Source organism: Tripterygium wilfordii, chromosome 7 (genome assembly GCF_013401445.1).
Source record: "Tripterygium wilfordii isolate XIE 37 chromosome 7, ASM1340144v1, whole genome shotgun sequence".
Taxonomy (NCBI): Eukaryota; Viridiplantae; Streptophyta; class Magnoliopsida; order Celastrales; family Celastraceae; genus Tripterygium; species Tripterygium wilfordii.
Window position 1 is genome coordinate 4,210,940 of NC_052238.1, and position 18,645 is coordinate 4,229,584.

The 18,645-nt window shown below is 39.2% G+C and overlaps 4 protein-coding genes across 6 annotated transcripts; 3 read left to right on the forward strand and 1 right to left on the reverse strand.

Annotated features, from left to right (window-relative positions):
- Positions 1-1,593: 1,593 nt before the first annotated feature.
- On the reverse strand, positions 1,594-6,035 carry LOC120002491 (pentatricopeptide repeat-containing protein At2g21090-like). The gene is made up of 3 exons (XM_038851262.1): positions 4,268-6,035; positions 2,139-2,944; positions 1,594-2,024 (listed from the first exon to the last, which is right to left on the reverse strand). The coding sequence occupies exons 1-3, from the start codon at positions 5,996-5,998 to the stop codon at positions 1,925-1,927; spliced, it is 2,637 nt and encodes an 878-aa protein (XP_038707190.1). The 5' UTR covers positions 5,999-6,035; the 3' UTR covers positions 1,594-1,924.
- A 162-nt stretch (positions 6,036-6,197) lies between these two features.
- LOC120001392 (pentatricopeptide repeat-containing protein At2g13600-like) lies at positions 6,198-8,676 on the forward strand. Its single transcript, XM_038849702.1, has one exon. It carries the CDS (start codon positions 6,338-6,340, stop codon positions 8,453-8,455), a length of 2,118 nt encoding a protein of 705 aa, XP_038705630.1. The 5' UTR covers positions 6,198-6,337; the 3' UTR covers positions 8,456-8,676.
- Positions 8,677-9,336: 660 nt separating this feature from the next.
- LOC120001839 (histone deacetylase 14) lies at positions 9,337-13,977 on the forward strand. 2 transcript variants are annotated; one of them, XM_038850324.1, is made up of 9 exons: positions 9,337-9,419; positions 10,012-10,256; positions 11,170-11,244; positions 11,546-11,647; positions 11,741-11,812; positions 12,198-12,254; positions 12,516-12,767; positions 13,103-13,284; positions 13,491-13,977. In XM_038850324.1, exons 1-9 carry the CDS (start codon positions 9,383-9,385, stop codon positions 13,789-13,791), a joined length of 1,323 nt encoding a protein of 440 aa, XP_038706252.1. In that variant the 5' UTR covers positions 9,337-9,382; the 3' UTR covers positions 13,792-13,977. The 2 variants fall into 2 exon arrangements, with proteins under 2 accessions (XP_038706252.1, XP_038706253.1); XM_038850325.1 differs by lacking the exons at positions 9,337-9,419; positions 10,012-10,256 and adding an exon at positions 10,412-10,525.
- A 686-nt stretch (positions 13,978-14,663) lies between these two features.
- On the forward strand, positions 14,664-18,620 carry LOC120002308 (2-oxoisovalerate dehydrogenase subunit alpha 2, mitochondrial-like). 2 transcript variants are annotated; one of them, XM_038851018.1, is made up of 9 exons: positions 14,664-14,939; positions 15,628-15,768; positions 15,925-16,107; positions 16,371-16,528; positions 16,637-16,736; positions 17,117-17,228; positions 17,332-17,471; positions 17,848-18,033; positions 18,255-18,620. In XM_038851018.1, the coding sequence occupies exons 1-9, from the start codon at positions 14,760-14,762 to the stop codon at positions 18,420-18,422; spliced, it is 1,368 nt and encodes a 455-aa protein (XP_038706946.1). In that variant the 5' UTR covers positions 14,664-14,759; the 3' UTR covers positions 18,423-18,620. The 2 variants fall into 2 exon arrangements, with proteins under 2 accessions (XP_038706946.1, XP_038706947.1); XM_038851019.1 differs by having other exon boundaries at positions 14,665-14,939; positions 15,631-15,768; positions 18,255-18,422.
- Positions 18,621-18,645: the final 25 nt, after the last annotated feature.

Genomic DNA, 18,645 nt, shown 5'->3' on the forward strand with positions numbered 1-18,645 from the left:
AATGACATCTTTAGCAAGTGAATTGTTTGTTGAACGACAATCACATTGCATATAAAGAATCACCCTCCATTAAGGTGTGGGATCGAATCCTACCCCTTTTCAAACTCTTGTTTCAAAAAAAAAAAGACGTGATTAACTTTCGTTTGGTTGATCGTGAAATGAAATTACGGACTTTAGGCCCGTGTACAAAGAGATCAAGAGATCCAGCCCATTTGAACATAGGCCCCCTTTTAATTTAGCCCAAGCCCATTTACAGTGCTTACAACACAAGCAGAAAAGCTCACTTTGCAGCGAGAGGGACAAGTCAAGAACGGTTAGCCAAAATTTTGAAATTTGGAACGTCAACCGGCAGAAGAGGAACAGTTCGAGTCTTCTTCCTGAATATTTGCCGTCCCAAAAGAAGCAATCCGAATTGCCACTCCAGTTATATTCCTGTAATGCTTTCATTAGGAATTTTCTTTTTCTGCTTAATTTTATCTCGTTCACTGAAATTTCTTTAATAGGCTTCTCTTTGGGTTTGATGTTAACCCTAATTCTTTTGGGTTTCTCTGTCTTCCCGAGTAGCTGGTTCTCTCCATCTATGCACGCATTGTAGTGCTAAACTGGGAATTGGACTATGGAGCTTCAAGAATTTGAGCCGATAATTGGAGAAGCAAAAGCAGATTGGGGAGCTCGGTTCGAGTCCACTCGGGCCATTCTTGTTCCATGTATATGCTTCTGATTCCTCTCATCTGAAATTCAGCGTCACAGATTTTGGTTCCAATACTTTTGTGGTGGTTCAATCGCTCTCGCAACTTGAGGACATGGTGAGTTCTCTCTTCAATTTTCATTCCTTTCACCACTCTGCGTCACTGCACACACGCACTAACGTGCAAATTCATATAGGAAGTTTCTGTTGATTTCTATATTTTTTTTATTTATTTTACATGCGGAGGGACTGCATTGGAATTGGGGAATCTTGGTCTGACTTTGTTTACTTCATCATAGCTTAAAACTTGTACTGGAAGACATCCAAAGTCAGATGGTGACTACTGACTTGTATTCTTAGTCTCTTTCCTTCCCAATGTTTTTGCTTTATCAGTTTTTCTGAAGTACTTGAGGTTTGAAGGATTCTAATGTGTGTATCTAGCTATGGAGTGGTTCATGATTGATTTTGGTCTGCCTGGCTTCTTTACAAGATTCAATAAGTGAAATTAGTGGGGAGAAGTAATGGTAGGCTGAGCAATCCTAAGGCAGGCATGCTATGGTGAATTTATCCCAATTTCATTCATTGAGCAATTGTCTGTCAAATCTGATTGACATTATGAACATTTTGATAGTTTGAGACTCAGCCCCCACTCCCACCCCCCCTTTTTTTGGGGGGAGGGGTGCTACCAAATTTTGGGCCAACTTAAGTATGGCTAGGAAGAAGGGGGAGGGGAAAAGCTGGATAAGATTGCGCCTGTGGCAAAGCAGATAACCGGGACTTACCAGCATATCGCAGGTACTGTAATCTTGTCCAGTTGTGTTCATCTTATCTACATTATCTTCTTCATTGCAGTATTTTAGCGTAGTGTTGGGCAGGGCAAGAGTAAGGGGAGCCCATTTGCAGGATTCTGAAGATGACGGTGATAGATAGATAACAAATCTTACGTTTCACATGTTTTACAAGTAAGGCTCTTTTTTCACAGTCTGTTTTTTTTTTCACATAGTAAAATACTAAACTTAACTGTAGTTTCTGCAAAACATTTCTCTAAATGCTTCATCCTGCCAAGTCACTCATTCCACATCTGTTGTGACCATTGGTACAGAGAAATTTCTTGATGACTGCAAGGCACATGTCTAGATTCTAGGGCACTGAATTTTCCGTCCGAGTCTTGGACTGTGAATCGTTTATGGTGCCCTAGTAAGGATCCTATTGCAAAGATTATGACACTGCACTTCGCTAGAAGATGCATTCTGTGCATCTCCTGCTCTTGCTTTTCTTTTTGCGGGAAAAGGGCCAGCATCCAGGTAAGAAATTGTCATCAGCACCTTCATCATGCCTACACGACAGTAAAATACCAAGTTAATTGATGTAGCAAGGATTTGATACACTCTGAAAACATAATGATATTGTTTGGATCTCAGATGATTTTGTTAGAGAAGCAGACAAATACCTGCTTGTGCTGCTGCTACTTCTACTAGTACTAGTACTTCTGCTGCTGCTATTTCTTCTATTGATTTTACTCTCTTCAGCAACAAAAACCCTTTTTATCCAGTTGCGATCTATGCTTTTACTGGATCTTTCAATGGATGGTTCCATGGCTTTCTTTGAACTTTTTTGTCCTCTTCCTGTTTTCTTTGTTTCTAAAGAACTAGGGAAGAACATCTTGATTAAGAAAGTTTCTTTTTCCATGCTCCCAGACCTTGAAATCCTACCGGAGTTACTGCTTTTCTTACTCTTCCTCTTCATCTGCTGCTGCTGTTGCCTCTTCTTTTTTAGTTGAGCCTCAGTTTCAAAATGGAAACTTGTCTCTTCAGGTATATCTTCATGGACCTCCTGCATCATATGCTGCTCATCAACTATGTCCTTCAAAGAGAGTTCATAACTTGACTCTGGCATATTTGCAATCATCTCCATGAGCTCCTTCCTTCCTTCTCCAATAGCCCGCATTCGCGACCTAGGGGAGATACTGCTGAAGTGATGATTCCGGGAAAGTAAAGGTGAGGAAGGTTCATACTCAATACTTCTTGATGCATGTGGTTTCCACAAGGGAGTTGAATAACCTCCAAATCCTTCTTGCAGGTTTCCTTCAACCTCAAGTTCTGCATCACTGCCATCTCTGTCACTGAAGTTGCCATAAAAGTGGGTTCTACGAGAAGCCCAGAAATCAAATTCTATATCTGCTGTACTATCATATGAGCCATGTCTTTGGTAGGTTGGATTGAAAGAACGAAGTTGAATCTGGTGATCTAGCATGGTTTAGAGAGAGGGATCAGTGAGAGGAAGTGATCTTTGAGTCCTTTTGTTAAGTGGGGTGTTGAGGCCTCAACATTTGTAGGGAAGAAGACCCAAGTCTTGTCACTCTCCCAAAGGGAAATTTTATCCAAGTCATTGCCGTCTGGAATGGGAAGAAAAGCTAATGGTCAAATTTTCATATTTTTTCTCCATATGTCCTCCTCAAATCTAGAAGATCTACCACACTAACAAACAATATATTTTCACCCTTCTTAGGTTACATTTTTCCTTGATAATATTTTTAATTCTAAAGAATAATTTCCCCTAATTTGTATTTATATGTAATATGTACTCTTGCTTTGATAAGATTGTCAATGATGCCAATAGGCTACTGATGACCGACTTTGAATGTACATATTCATAGCCATGTGAGTGACAACAGCAAGACCTTAAGCAAGAGCTTTCATGCTTTGGAATTTTTGGTTGCTTTCACAAATATATGAAAGGGATGACATTAATTATTGTGCTCCAGCTGTTATTGACCCATTCAATGCATTTACAACCCAATGAGTTACCCTAAAAGTTTTCGGAGTACATTATGTACGATTGCTTGATGAAAGTCAATCGCTTGTAAAAGTTAAGTAATGTGATTTATAAGCTCGGTCTAATATCATAGAACTTCAGGTATTTTTTAAAAGATAAAAACGTGTGGGTCTTGCGTCTAGATGGACAATATCTCAAATGAATTGAAGTCGTTGGAGGAATTGACTCAAACCGTTGTTAAATTTGAGCCTGAGATTAGCTTGTCCTGCAATTGTCAGTCCAGCCTTCTAGCACCGTCCTATGGTCGATTGTCCTAAGCGATTGTTCGCTTGCCAATTTTCATGCTATCTTTAGAGATCAAATGTTGACTGATGTGTGCCGCAGAAAAGTTTTTGGTATCAATTACCAAACCATGGTAAGTTCTTATTGTCGGTATTTAAAAAAAGGAACTTTATTGTCCGTACTTGAAAGAATTGTTCAACTCCCGGCTATGCAACAGCGCAACAGCACAGACAATAAAACCCCCCCATCAAGATCTTGATGTTGATATACTTAAATTAACCCAACAGCCGACGGAAGGGATAAACTTCAAATGGATAACCATGTAGACTAATTGATCACTTGACATTCACTTTTCCACCTCCACGAGATCATGAGTTTGAGTGGGAGAGGCGAGATAATTTCTTGAAATAAAACCGTGAGGAGAGAGTGGGATTGCCCGTAAACGTATGTAGAGCGGACAATACCTTCAATTTGAGGGTTTGTAGGTTGTTATCCGAGAGCTGCTCTACAAATTTAGGGCACACCATCATCTTCACTATGACATAAAGAGCTGCTGATGTTGGGTATGTATCCAGAGTCTTTCATGTGATTTAAAAGTTTACCAATCATTTCATATATTTCGTCCATCTGACAATGGAGTTGGTCTTTGGCTACAAACTCATGTCTAGTATTTCTCACCTCAATCCAACTAAAAGCGGGTTCTTTCGTCTGGTCTCTCTCTACCATGAGCCTCCTGACTCTGTGAGCATAGTCCCATCTATTAGCCGCAGCATAGATGTTTGATAGCATAGTATATCTAGCAGCATTTCTTGGTTCCAACTCGAACAGAGCTTCTGCAGCAATCCTAGCAATACCCAAATTCCCATGGACGCGACTTGCACCCAGAAGTGCCCCCCACATCCCTACATTATTCGATCCATGAGGTGCACTCTCAATGAACTCCATTGCTTCCTTGAGTCTATTTTTCCTTCCAAACAAATCAATCAAGCATGCATAGTGATCTGATCTTGGCTTGATACCATACTCCTTCATCAAGTTGATGATCCAGAGTCCTTCAGAAACAAGTCCTGAATGACTGCAAGCAGATAGCACCCCAAGAAAAGTGACATGATTTGGTTTTATGTTAGATTCCATCATCCTTCTAAAAGCTTGAAGGGATTCTTCTCCACGCCCATTTTGAGCATATCCAGTGATCAATGAGTTCCAGGAAACCGTGTCCCTTTCGGGCATCACCTCAAACAATGCCTTCGCTGATTTCATGTCTCCACATTTGCAATACATGTCAACTAAAGCATTGAATATAAAGACATTGAGCATGTCATGTCCGTCGCTGCGTCTAATGACATATCCATGTACTTGTTTACCTTTCACAATAAGTGCTAGATCTGCACAAGCACTTAGAACACTAACATATGTAAAAGCACTAGCCCGGACTCCCTCCTGCTGCATTTGCAAAAACATATCCAAAGCTTCATTGCAATGCCCATTTTGTGCATAACCTGCAATTAAAGCTGTCCAAGAAACTGCATTCTTCACTGGCATCTCATCAAATACTCGTATAGCATCATCCAATCTAGATGACCGTGCATAAGCAACAACCATGGAAGTCCATGACACAATATCTCTTTCAGGTATTTGGCTAAAAATACTAAAAGAGATATCCGGTTCTCGACATTTCCCATAAGCATCAACTAGCGCATTGCAGACTATCAGACTGAACTTCAAGCCAATTACCATAGCAGCTCCGTGCACTTGACGCAAAAATCCTAGTGCACCTAAGCAAGCACAAGCACCCGCTATGCTAACCAGCGTAAACTCATCCATAAATAACAAATCACAGCCGGTTTGCATTCTTCGGAACACATTTACCGACTCTCTGTGACACCCATGATGGGTTAACCCAGAAATCATTGAATTATAGCTAACAAGATTTGGTTCAGGCATTTTATCGAGCAGGACCTGGGCTTTGCTAAAAAGACCATTATGACAGTATACAGTGATGATGGTGTTCCAAGAACGAGTGTTGAGCATTGGAAGATCATCAAATGCCTTTTGGGCGCTCTCTATGGCATTGAACTTGGAGTACATGCCTATAAGACCGTTGCCCATGAAAGGTTGCAGAGTGAGTGCAGTTTTTATCAAGTGTGCGTGAATTGCCACGCCTACCTTGAGGTTCCTTCTTGTGATGCATTTCGAAATTAGGGATGCGTAGTGATCAACGGCTGAGATGAGTTCACCAGGAAGCATGACCATTCAGCTTGATCATCGAAAGGCGAGCGGTTTTGTAACGACTAACCGGCATACCACAAGAAGAAGAAGAAGAAGAAATTACTGGGCCCTGGCCCAAAAAAAGTTACTGGACCGGGTGGGTTGGGCCGTAGTAGGTTCCTCCCCGTTTTCCCTTGAAACTAGAAGACGTCCGAAATTAAGCAGTACCCAATGTAAAGTATAAACCACTGAAGATAACAAAGGCGGCGCGGGAGCCCAGAATCAATCCATGGAAGGCAAACAGAAATTCAAATTTTTACAAAAGCAGGCATCTTGGGTTCTCCTTTAGAGCATGAATCCTTCATTCACGCGTACGGTAATGGAATGGCAAGACATGGAGTGGGCAAACACCTCAAAATCGCGGGCGATCTCTCCTTCCTCAACTCCACTCCCTTCGCAAACCTCCTGGAATCCTGTGCTCGATCCAAGTCTGCGCGCGATACCCGGCGAATACATGGCCGTATCGTCAAAACTCAGTTTGCGTCTGAAGTTTTTATCCAGAATAGGCTCATTGATGTGTATGGAAAATGTGGTTGCTTGGAGGACGCCCGCAAGCTGTTTGATAAAATGGCTAAGAGGAACACATTCACCTGGAATTCACTTATCAGCACGTTGACCAAGTCGGGTTTTCTTGATGAGGCTGCGAAGATGTTTGAATCTATGCCGGAACCTGACCAGTGCTCCTTCAATGCAATGGTGGCTGGGTTCGCACAGCGTGATAGATTTGAGGAAGCATTGGATTATGTTGTCAGCATGCATGGTGAGGGTTTTGTGCTTAATGAGTATACCTTTGGTAGCGCTCTTAGTGCTTGTGCAGGGTTGAGGGGTATGAAAATGGGTATTCAAATCCAAGGTTTGATATCCAAATCTTTGTACTCAGAGAATGTTTATATAGGGTCTGCCCTTATTGATATGTACTCAAAATGTGGGATTGTAGATTCTGCTCGAAGGGTTTTTGAAGGGATGAGGGAAAGAAACATAGTTTCTTGGAATAGTTTGATCACTTGTTATGAGCAAAATGGGCCGGTGAGTGAAGCTTTGGGAATTTTTGAAAGGATGATGGATTATGGAGTTGAACCAGATGAGGTCACACTAGCCAGTGTTGTCAGTGCTTGTGCAAGCTTGTTAGCAATCAAAGAGGGATTAGAAATTCATGCTCGTGTGGTTAAATGCGAAAAATTCAGGGAAGATGTTGTTTTAGGAAATGCATTGGTGGATATGTATGCGAAAAGTGGCCAAGTAAAGAAAGCAAGACAAGTATTTGATAGTATGCCAATAAAGAATGTGGTCTCTGAAACTTCCATGGTAAGTGGCTATGCAAAGGCAGCTAGTGTGAAAGCTGCTAGATTGATGTTCACGACAATGATTGAGAGAAATGTAGTATCTTGGAATGCACTTATTGCGGGGTATACGCAGAGTGGCGAGAATGAAGAGGCCCTTGGACTCTTCCGCCTTCTAAAGAGAGAAGCCATCTTCCCCACCCACTACACTTTTGGAAATATACTCAATGCTTGTGCAAACCTTGCCGATTTGCACCTAGGCAGGCAGGTTCATGTTCATGTTTTGAAGCATGGATTTCGGTTCCAGATTGGGGAAGAGCCTGATATCTTTGTGGGGAATTCTCTAGTAGATATGTATATGAAATGTGGATCAACTGAAGATGGGTCCCAGGTGTTTCAAAACATGTTGGAAAAGGATAATGTCTCGTGGAATGCCATGATAGTAGGGTATGCACAAAATGGGTTTGGGACAGAGGCCCTTGGATTATTCCAAAGAATGTTGGTATCTGGGGAGAAACCAGACCGTGTTACTATGATTGGAGTTTTATGTGCTTGTAGTCACGCAGGGCTGATTGATGAGGGCCGTCATTATTTTTACAGCATGACTGAGGTGCATGGTTTGGCTCCATTGAAGGACCATTATACTTGTATGGTTGATTTACTTGGACGTGCTGGTTGTCTCGATGAAGCAAAGAATTTAATAGAAACGATGCCAATGCAGCCTGATGCTGTCGTCTGGGCATCTTTGCTTTCTGCTTGTAAAGTTCATCGTAACATTACTTTAGGCAAGTATGTGGCAGATAAGCTTTTAGAAATTGATCCCAGTAACTCTGGACCTTATGTTCTTCTCTCAAACATGTATGCTGAGCTCGGAAAATGGGGAGATGTTGTAAGAGTGAGGAAGCTGATGAGACAACGAGGTGTAATTAAGCAACCCGGATGCAGTTGGATTGAAATACAAGGTCATGTGCATACTTTTATGGTGAAAGATAGAAGACACTCCCAGAAGAAGGAGATCTATTCTGTTTTGAGAGAACTTACAAAACAGATGAAGCGAGTTGGATATATCCCAGATGCTGGCAATGATGAGGATGAAGAGGAGCAAAGCGAAACTGAACTATCTTACCAAATGGAAATGCAAGTTGATTCTGCTGTAGGGTAAATTTGTATTTCTTGGGATACCGGATACCCAAAACCAAGTCCAGAAATCAGCATTGGAAATGTCCGGCAAGCAAAGAGCTCCCTTGTCCGGAATACGTCCTTTGAGAACCTATGAGTAAGAATTATTGTCTCTTGAAATCCTGAATTGGCGAAATCTCTAGGAAAATCAGTTCCAACATGGACTATTTCCTGATCAATTATTTTAATTTTATATTTTTGAAAGAGTTGTTGCAGAGTGAACTTACCGCTTCTACTCTCACCTTCTTCTTCTTCTTTATTGTGCTGTTGATTTGTTGATGGAAACTGTGATTCTTGCTGAATGTCCTTCTTATGTTGTTGAATTATATCAATGGACTCAGTGGCAAATTCAACAACATTGACATGCAGAGGAAGCTGCAACCTCATAAAACAAAACAAGTTCATAAGAGATCCTGCGCCTCCTACCAAAATATCTTCACAAACACCTATTCTATCTATATTTATATATATACATACATATGTTGGATATTGGTTTGTTGTAATGGGCCAATTTTGGGCACAATTATATCTGGGACCCACACGTCTTTTGAGACGGTTTCAAGACTGAGTACGTACATCTCAGAATCTAATACATTTACATTGCAAAAAAATGCACATGAAATAATATAAGTTGGTGTTGTGAACCCAATAAAAATAACAAAGTGTTAAAGTGTTATCTATAGTAGGTCGATTTCAGCTTAGTGGACTGGATTCAAATTAATTTCTTTTATGGGTTTATCCTACATCAGGCTTGGTCGAAAAGGAAAGGCCCAATATACTGGACCGACCCGATCCGGATCCTTAAACTTTATCCAAATCTCGGCCCAAAATCTTGCTTCCCAAATCAGAATCCGGTTCTACTAACGCACTCTGGACAATCCTTGAGCTTGTGTGGCGCTAACGTCTCGCGATGGAGCTCTCGACGTGCCGTCCTCCATGTGTTGCTGGTACTGTCGCGGTGCTCTTTGTATGTTTATACACATTTATGTGATGATACTATCAATTATGGGACTCGGAGTAGATGGAAAAACTTAGGATATTGCTGTTGAAATTGTGTGGATGATGATACATGCTGCAGAATTACCAGAAACTTCCTTTTAGTTTCACTTGCTTCGTTAGGGTTTCTTACTTAGGTCTCTTTTGTTTTGTTGAATAATACAAATTTGATTTCTTAGTTAGGGATGCTTAATAATGTTGCATTCTTGTATAGAGTTTTCATTAGCTTTTGTTCACACTGTTATTTCCTGTAAAAATCGAGCAAATTAGATACTTCAATTCTGTTTTGGTTCTGATCAAAATGGATAATGTGTGAAAAAGGCTGCTATAATTGCTCAACGTATCATTTCGTTTTGTTATTCAAACCATCTGTGAGCTCTTTTGGGATATCCTTTTGTATTTCTTATGTTGTGGTGACTGTATCGAAAGTACTGTCATTTAGTCTGGCTGAAGATTATAAATAATGCTAAGATGTTTAGCCCAAGTTCTCTTGGCATCAGATGTTTTGTTTTCTGAACAGAGTAGCTGCTCTTGCTTTTCTAGGTAATATGTTATCAATGATGTGTCATCAGCTATGCAAGTGGAAGGATCATAGCAGGCTTCGCTTCAATTCTTTTTTCGTTGGGCATCGACGTTTTTTGAAGCATTCAGAATCAGGAAGGAGATATATCCTAAAAGATATATCATGTTCATATAATTCAGAGAAAATTGCAAATGTACCATCCTATCAGGAGCTAGTTGATGCAAAAGTGATTTATACTGTAGCTCCTGCCCTAGGTCACAACCAGGTAATTTTGTTAACTTGATTTCGTATACTGAAGAGCATGTGGAAGAATTATCGCTGGCTGATTTAACCCCCTATCTTCAGTTAAGTTCCATGTTTGAATCATAGTTTACTGTTGCCATTCAACATGTTTTCAAGTCTTAACAAAGTGTATTTACTTTGAAATTGATGGTCAGAGCTGTGTTTCATCCTTACGGTATTCCAAGATGCTTAGAAAGAAGATCAACTTCAATTGCCTCAATGATAGAACGTTCATTGTACTTTCTGAACAATGTAGGGAGACTCTATGATATCATTTTCTGATATATACTGTAGGACACAAATTTGTATTGTTATATTTAGACTTCATAATTGCTGTGCATATGTGGAAAGAATTAAGTGAAGATTGGGAGATAAAGCTAAGGTAAAAATCATTAAGGAAAACCTGTGGTCAATATGTATGCAAACAGGGGTAGATATCTGAATTTGAGATTGAAAATAGTATCACTGGCTACTACGACAGCTATTAACATTTTTCCAAGTTTGCAAACCCCCAACCAAGCTCCAGAAGGGGGGAAAATAAGGAAAAAATGAAAGAACTTTTAGAATTCATGCCTTTGGTCAGCCCACACACACATGCGCTTGCATATATATTATATATGTATTCAAAGCTAATACTAGGGTTAGTGACTGGATGCTCTGGTTTCTTATATTCTGATTATCTGATAGTGAAAGATCAAGCTGCGGAATGATTCTTGTGTTTGTATAAGAATGATTGCTTAATTTAGAATGTTGATTTTTTTTCTTCATAGTCTGAACTTCTTACTTATGCATAACTTATGTATTTAACATAGTTATATGCCTGTCATTAATTTGATTAATAAGCGTAGTTAACATAACTATTTACCTCTCATTAAGTAATTAATAACTGCTAACAGGAGTCACATCCAGAATCAAGCTCTAGAGTTCCTGCCATTGTGAGTGCTCTCAAGAAGATGGAACTAACACCATCGGTAAAAAAAATTACATTTTCGACATCATTCATTATTATGACTCTCAAGTCAATTGACTACTTTCACCTAAATTTTCATATGCATCTTTTACTCTTCAGAATATATACTTACGTGTATTTTCTTAGTCTCTACTGAATGTCAGAAAATATTAAATTTATGATAGAGCATATACTTTCATAACATCTCAAGAAAAAGGAAGAAATTAAAATTGCTTTTAGGGAGAAGAATTATGAAATATGAACTGGACTTATGGTAATTATTTCTATTGAACCATTTTCATTTTACTGTGTAATTATCCCAGTTTCGCGGTGTCGATGTCATGGAACTTCAAAACTTCAAGCCTGCTTCGGTAGATGACATTGCTAGTGTTCATGCAAAAGCTTATGTCTCAGGGCTTGAGAAGGTGGCTTTTCACATTTGTTCATTTCTTTACCACCTTACCTACCACTTGAGCAGAATCTCTGGCAAAATTGATAACAATTGAATTGATTTATAGGCTATGGATCAAGCTTCAGAAAAGGGCATTATTTACATAGAGGGCTCTGGACCAACATATGCAACTCCCACAGTAAGTTAACTCTAACGGCACGTGTTAATAATGCAGGTTAAGGAAAATACCTGTAGTTTATAAAAACTTGTTGGGTTGCTTTCAAGGTATTGTTAATTCTCTATCAAACGAGTTCATAGATAAACCAAAGCATCTTCTTGAACTCTTATATTCTAGTAATATTTTATTTTCCATTGTTTTTGGTGTGTTGCATCATGCGTGCAAGTATGAACTAAATTACTGACTGGTTCAGGAAGAATATCTGTTTCATTCAGGGTGATAAAAGTGTAATTTTCTGTGTATAATATTTTTGTTCTATTACCACGGTATTGCTGCCATTGTTGCCACATCCTTACATGTTGGGTATAACGGAATTATTTGTTTTCTGGGTACTTTAATGGTGCAGACTTTCCAGGAGTCACTTGTTGCTGCTGGAGCGGGGCTGGCTTTAGTTGATTCAGTGGTGATGTTTCAACCCGAGATGTCAGTCCCTTAATGATAGTCTTTTTCTTTCTGATCTGTTCTGAGAGGAACTTATGCATAGCAACTATTATACTTTACTCTGACATACTGATACCATCTTTTCTGTGTTGACACTGAACTAAACCTTTTCTTAATACCTAGTTTTCGTGTTCCTTACAAATACTGGATCAGTTGAGAATGATAACTTGTTGTCACGACTCACAAGCAGCTGTTGATCAAAATCCTTTGTATTGTATATCAGGTTGCAGCATCACATAACACTGGTAATCCACCTACAGGATTCGCTTTGATAAGACCTCCGGGACATCATGCTATTCCCAAGGGGCCTATGGGCTTTTGTGTTTTTGGGAATGTGGCCATTGCAGCTCGTCATGCTCAACGTGTACATGGACTAAAGAAGGTGTTTATAATTGATTTTGATGTTCACCATGGGAATGGAACAAATGATGCCTTCTATGATGATCCAGATATATTTTTCTTATCCACTCACCAAGTAAGTTATCATGGATTTAGCTCAAAAATTTTTTTTTCCTTGCCTTGCTATTCAAAAGCTGAGTACATAACTTGCTTAACAATCTTAATACTTTCTTGATATAACCAATATGGCACTTGGACATGGGCAAAAGTGTTAACTTTGTTTAGACATTGTCCAACCTGAAAATGTTGATACAGCTGTATATGAATTTATGATCCCATTCATTCAGCTACCTGCCGTAACTTTTCATAGTGAGAACACGAGATTGAAGCTGGGGCCTGCTGAACTGGAACAGGAGGTACTGTTTAACACATAACTAACCAGTCAAATGATGTTTAAATCTGTTGATATAGGATGGAAGCTACCCTGGCACTGGTAAAATTGAGGAGGTGGGTCATGGAAATGGTGAAGGAACTACGCTGAACCTGCCTCTACCTGGAGGCTCAGGTGACATTGCTATGAGTACTGTGTTTGATGAAGTCATTGTACCATGTGCTCAACGGTTCAAGCCAGATATAATCCTTGTTTCTGCTGGGTGAGTTGCCTTTTGCTATTAAAGGAAGGTTTGTTCACACGCAAAGAGAAGCAAAAATCTCTACCTTGTTAGTGTTTATGTTAATGGGAAACCTGGATAGAATCTGGAAATGTTTAAAAGATTTAAACGAGGTTTTGCAATGCTTCGCTTTAAATTCAAAATGATAGCTTGATTTAACAGGTATTGACAACTTCATTTTTGGGCAGGTATGATGCTCATGTACTGGATCCACTCGCCAGTCTACAATTTACAACAAGAACATACTATATGCTTGCTTCTAACATCAAACGACTAGCTAATGAATTGTGTGGGGGTCGCTGTGTGTTCTTCTTGGAGGGAGGATACAACCTTGATTCTCTGTCATATTCTGTAGCCGACTCCTTCCGTGCTTTTCTTGGGGAGCCAAGCTTGGCCTCCAAATTTGATGATCCTGCTATCTTGTATGAAGAACCATCCGCGAAGGTGAAGCAAGCTATCCAAAAAGCAAAACACATACATTCCCTGTGAAGATTTCTACATGTACATGATACTTCCATCCTATACTCGGAGATGCAAGTAAAGTTGTATATAGCCCAAGGTACCTCACCAACATTTCACTGAATGTGCTTCTGTTCTCTTAAAATTGTTCTATGACTCTGAATATTGTCTACAATGTAAGTGCATGGATCCTTGCATGAGATTTCTGATTTTGTTTATAGCTTGCACATAATATCTCAATCTTTAATTGCTAAAAATGACTGATTTTCCAAACAGATTTGTCTTTTGAGATTTGATCTATCATGTGTGTTGTATGAACTTAATTTCTGCATCTTGTCTTGACAATGATTCTAAATATGGTTCAGTTTGCATTACTTGAAAATAAACATTGATCACTTAGAATTTATTATTTGACCACTATTAGTATGAAATCCTGCCATCCTCAGGCGGTGAAAAAAGATTTTATTTTCGTTATTTTTTGCCTCCAAACTCTAAGCAAAACTATAAATTTTGTGTTTCATTATTACTCTACTCGGGTGTTAAATTCTTGTGCGTGCAGATTTGATGGGCCGAATAGCACGCGCCTTCTATCCGTCTGGGCCTTTTAATCTCGATTTTAGCCCTGGAAAATATGACCAAAGAATGCCGAAAGTCTATTATTGGGCTGCAGACTGCCTCGGCCCTTGTTGGCCTTTCAAATCTCTATATGGGCCTGGAGACATTATCAGATTAGGCCCGGAAGTCTCTTTTGGGTTTTCAGACTTGTCCATTGTTAATGTTAAGGTTCACAAATCACAAGACACAAAAGTCCCAAAACGCTTGGGCTCGCTGGTTAAACTAGCGGAATGGGCCGAATTTCAGACTGTTGAGAGTGACGATCATGATTATCTGTGCACGTCAGACACTCTTGGCACCCGCATCGGGTAAGAACGTTGAGCAATTGCAATTTGATCCCGGGAGACGTGATAGTTCTTCTTTTTCTTTCTTCTGGACTATCAATGGCTCTGTGTTTCGCTAAATCAAGAAATATTGTTCACCGTATATCAAAGCTTGGTACACTGGGTCTGCTGAGGTCTTCTCCTTCACTACCAGCATCATCTGCTCGAGATTTCAAAAACCCAATTCATGGTGCACTCTGTATTTGCTCTGCTCGAAGATTCCAGTCCACCGATACTAAGGTATCTATAACTTTGATCGATATACTAGATTTATGTTTATATACGTATATAGATGTAGATTGTGTGAGTATATGTTTCATGTTGTGATTATTGTCTTAATGAATTGAGGCTTGCTTATAAAATCTTTATTGTTGAATGGGTTGAAGTGGGGTTTTGTATTCAGTTTGATTTTCAATTGATTCAACCGAAAACTCTGTAATCAGTTGTCACATGACATTTAAGGAGACAATTTGAAAACTTGATATGGGAGGAGCTCTCAGACCTTGAGTTTCTAATTCTGTATTGATTGATTATGGTTTAGTTCTTAAATATTAGAAGCCTTGGACTTGTCTTATAAGCTCAAGTGTCTACTAAATGAGCTTATCAAGTGTCATGGCGTTTTGCCAAAATTGTGGCATGAGTTTTACTTCATCAGAGTTGTCTCACCAATAGTTAAAAAATATCAAGTCATACGTGGGACCATTAAGAATATGGGCTTTTCGATTTTTTAACCGAAATGTCAATTTGATCCCTCCAACTCCCAACTTGGTGAATTTTTCTGAACTTCACTCTCCCAGCATTCTGATCTTGCTCTAGAACTAGAGAGACAGCATTTGTAATGTTTTTGAGACCTAGACATGTATTGAGGAATGATACTAGTGAAAAAACAAATGATTGTTTTTAAAATGCTGAAACTCCAATTCTATAGCAGTTCCTGGATTTTCCTGGTGGAAAGGTTCCATTCACCCCTGAAATGAGGTTCATATCTGAATCTGCTGAAGAACGGATTCCCTGTTACCGGGTCCTTGACGACAATAGTCAGCTAATTATGCACGGCAATTTTGGTCAGGTAATTCTATCTGTGCTTTTCCCCTTCTTTTCCAGACTAGGTTTAGTTTTTTTTCCCCCTCTACATAGGGAAGAAGGGGAATCTAGTGCTTGTTTTTCTGTTTCCCTACTATAAATCCAATGAAAGAGACCCTAATGGGCTATTGATCTCTATTAGGTCAGCCCAGAAGTTGCTGTGAAAATATATACTGATATGGTTACACTTCAAATTATGGATAAGATCTTCTATGAAGCACAGAGGCAAGGAAGAATTTCTTTCTATTTGACCACTATTGGAGAAGAGGCCATTAACATTGCATCAGCTGCAGCTCTCACAATTGACGACCTTGTTGTCCCTCAGGTTGTAGCACTGAAGTTATTTCAATTTCCCTCTTACAAGTTTCTCATCCACTGAAAATAATCTCATTTGCAGCAATACAAAACAAGTTCACATTGAATTTGTTTCTTAGTCAAATCAGTATCTGGAGTAATGTTCTTTTGATTTGTAACAAGCCGTACGAGTTACGATGGATATCTTCATGCTTCAATCTATCAACTCATTCAGTGATTTCAATGAGAAAATTTTAAACTGATAAAGTGTGATTTCTTTGAGTTACCATGCAGTATAGGGAGCCAGGCGTTTTACTATGGCGTGGTTTTAGCCTGCAAGAATTTGCAGACCAGTGTTTTAGCAATAAATCTGATGGTTGCAAAGGCCGGCAGATGCCTATTCACTATGGATCAAGAGAGCATAATTACTTTACTGTAGCATCAACTATTGGGTAAGATATTAACTCGTGCATGCAAAAATTTCTTCAAACGGAACACTTTATGGTTCTTTACTACAGATCATGGAAACAATGTCTAAGGTGTTTCTGACTGTTGTCCAGTTCACAACTCCCCCATGCGGTTGGTGCTGCATATTCCATGAAGATGGATGGAAAGGATGCTTGTGCTGTCACTTATTTTGGTGATGGTGGCTCAAGTGAGGTATATCCTCATTCTAAGTCTTATGATGCTTGTAAAATTACATGGAAATTGAATCATTTGATGTTGCTTCATGTGATTTTAAATTGTTTTTTGCTTGGTATGTGAGACAGGTCGGCCTTCCATTTTAAGATTTGTTCAAAGATAAACTTAATTCGTCATTCATAGCAGTGGATTAATTTTACCACCCCCACTCCTCTCTCCTGTTACCATAAGTCCATAACTTCATTCTGGAGATTGGGAGAGCAAATAGCTGCTCTCATATGCTACAATAAGCAGAATCGTATCACTTTTATGTTCTTCTCAATTTTCTATTTATGTAACACAGTCATTGTTAGTTTGGCCTTTAATGTTTTAATGTCTAATACATCAAGTATTGTTAGGGAGATTTCCATGCTGCTTTGAATTTCGCAGCTGTTATGGAGGCCCCTGTTATATTCATTTGTCGGAACAATGGATGGGCTATCAGTACCCCTACTTCAGACCAGTTTCGAAGTATATGCTCTCATAGATTCTCATACTTGATTGTTCCTGTTTTGTGAAGACCTTTTTTTTAAAAAATAATTTCCATTTTTTGGGTTATTTTTTGCATTGTCAGGTGATGGTATTGTTGTTAGAGGCCGGGCTTATGGAGTCCGAAGTATTCGTGTAGATGGTAATGATGCTCTTGCTATGTATGGTGCTGTACGTGCTGCTCGTGAAATGGCCATCAGTGAACACAGACCAATATTAATCGAGGTGAAGTTAGGGTCTCTTTGTTCTTTGCATGGCCTTTCATGGTTCAACACAATTTAACTAGTTTTGACTTCCATGATGTGGAGTAATTGGTAGTGTCTTTCAAACTGAAGTCTTATATCGCAAGTCATCTTATAAGTTAATATTGTCCAGAGGGGAAGTTCTAATCTTTGCTCAATGAAATTAAAGGAAAGTGAGTGGATTTTCGATATCAATGTCGTAAACTAATTGCAAATTCTATATCAAAGAAATTAAAGGCATTTGACAAATGATGACAAGTTTTACTAGAAGAATTTCATCAACACTATGATAAAGGTGATGTGCGCATTAACACTGTTGAATTTTTGAGTGATGTCTTATTTATCCTTCCCATTCACAGGCCCTAACTTACCGTGTCGGCCATCACTCCACATCAGATGATTCCACCAAATATCGTCCAATCGATGAGATTGAATGGTGGAGAAAAGCTCGAGACCCTGTCACTAGATTTGGGAAATGGATACAAAGTAATGGGTGGTGGAATGGTGAGACCGAGTTAGAGCTCAGAAGCCGTGTAAGAAATCAGGTAAAATGCAACGTGCTCATAAGACTCCCCCCTCGACTCTCACTATAGGTTTGTCCAGAGTTTTTCAAATTGATCACCATGAAAAACTTTCGTTAAATCACGGAGTTAAAAGAGTTGCTATGTTGGAAATTGACGGTTGGCAATACTTGATCTCAAAATGTGTTGTGATATATAAGTTATGCTTAGGAACTAAGAGAGATCATGATTATCATTTTTTGCAGATATTAAATGCGGTTCAAAAAGCAGAGAAAGTAGATAAACCCTCCGTGTCCGAACTTTTTACCGACGTGTATGATGTTCTGCCATCCAACCTCTGCGAGCAAGATGAACTTCTTAGAAGAACAATCAAGAGACACCCACAGGATTACCCAAAAGATGTTCCTTTGTAAAACAACTCTTTGTTAATAGCTATGGACTTCTGCTCTAGAATCTACTTATTAGCCATGCTGTTTAGTTGAAAGGAGATTGCCTTGCTTGTTTTTAAGCGTTTGGTACATTTGGACTTCAATCAAGTGTAGATGAGATTGTGCCAATAACTCGCCTTGCATTTTGTGTTAATAAGAGCATGAAAAATTCTTTAGATTGTATCAAGCTTGTCTTTGCATTAATGAT

Bases quoted from the DNA above. Each gene is read 5' to 3' on its own strand.
- LOC120002491 (XM_038851262.1), bottom strand. From the start codon at position 5,998: ATGGTCATGCTTCCTGGTGAACTCATCTCAGCCGTTGATCACTACGCA. The intron at 2,945-4,267 runs GTGCCCTAAATT...CCCTCTCTCTAA, and splicing joins GTCATAGTGAAGATGATGGT to ACCATGCTAGATCACCAGAT. The intron at 2,025-2,138 runs GTATTTGTCTGC...ACTGTCGTGTAG, and splicing joins AGTAGCAGCAGCACAAGCAG to GCATGATGAAGGTGCTGATG.
- LOC120001392 (XM_038849702.1), top strand. From the start codon at position 6,338: ATGGCAAGACATGGAGTGGGCAAACACCTCAAAATCGCGGGCGATCTC.
- LOC120001839 (XM_038850324.1), top strand. From the start codon at position 9,383: ATGGAGCTCTCGACGTGCCGTCCTCCATGTGTTGCTG. The intron at 10,257-11,169 runs GTAATTTTGTTA...AACTGCTAACAG, and splicing joins CTGCCCTAGGTCACAACCAG to GAGTCACATCCAGAATCAAG. The intron at 12,255-12,515 runs GTGATGTTTCAA...ATTGTATATCAG, and splicing joins TGGCTTTAGTTGATTCAGTG to GTTGCAGCATCACATAACAC.
- LOC120002308 (XM_038851018.1), top strand. From the start codon at position 14,760: ATGGCTCTGTGTTTCGCTAAATCAAGAAATATTGTTCACCGTATATCA. The intron at 16,737-17,116 runs GTATATCCTCAT...AAGTATTGTTAG, and splicing joins GTGATGGTGGCTCAAGTGAG to GGAGATTTCCATGCTGCTTT. The intron at 17,472-17,847 runs GTGAAGTTAGGG...TCCCATTCACAG, and splicing joins ACAGACCAATATTAATCGAG to GCCCTAACTTACCGTGTCGG.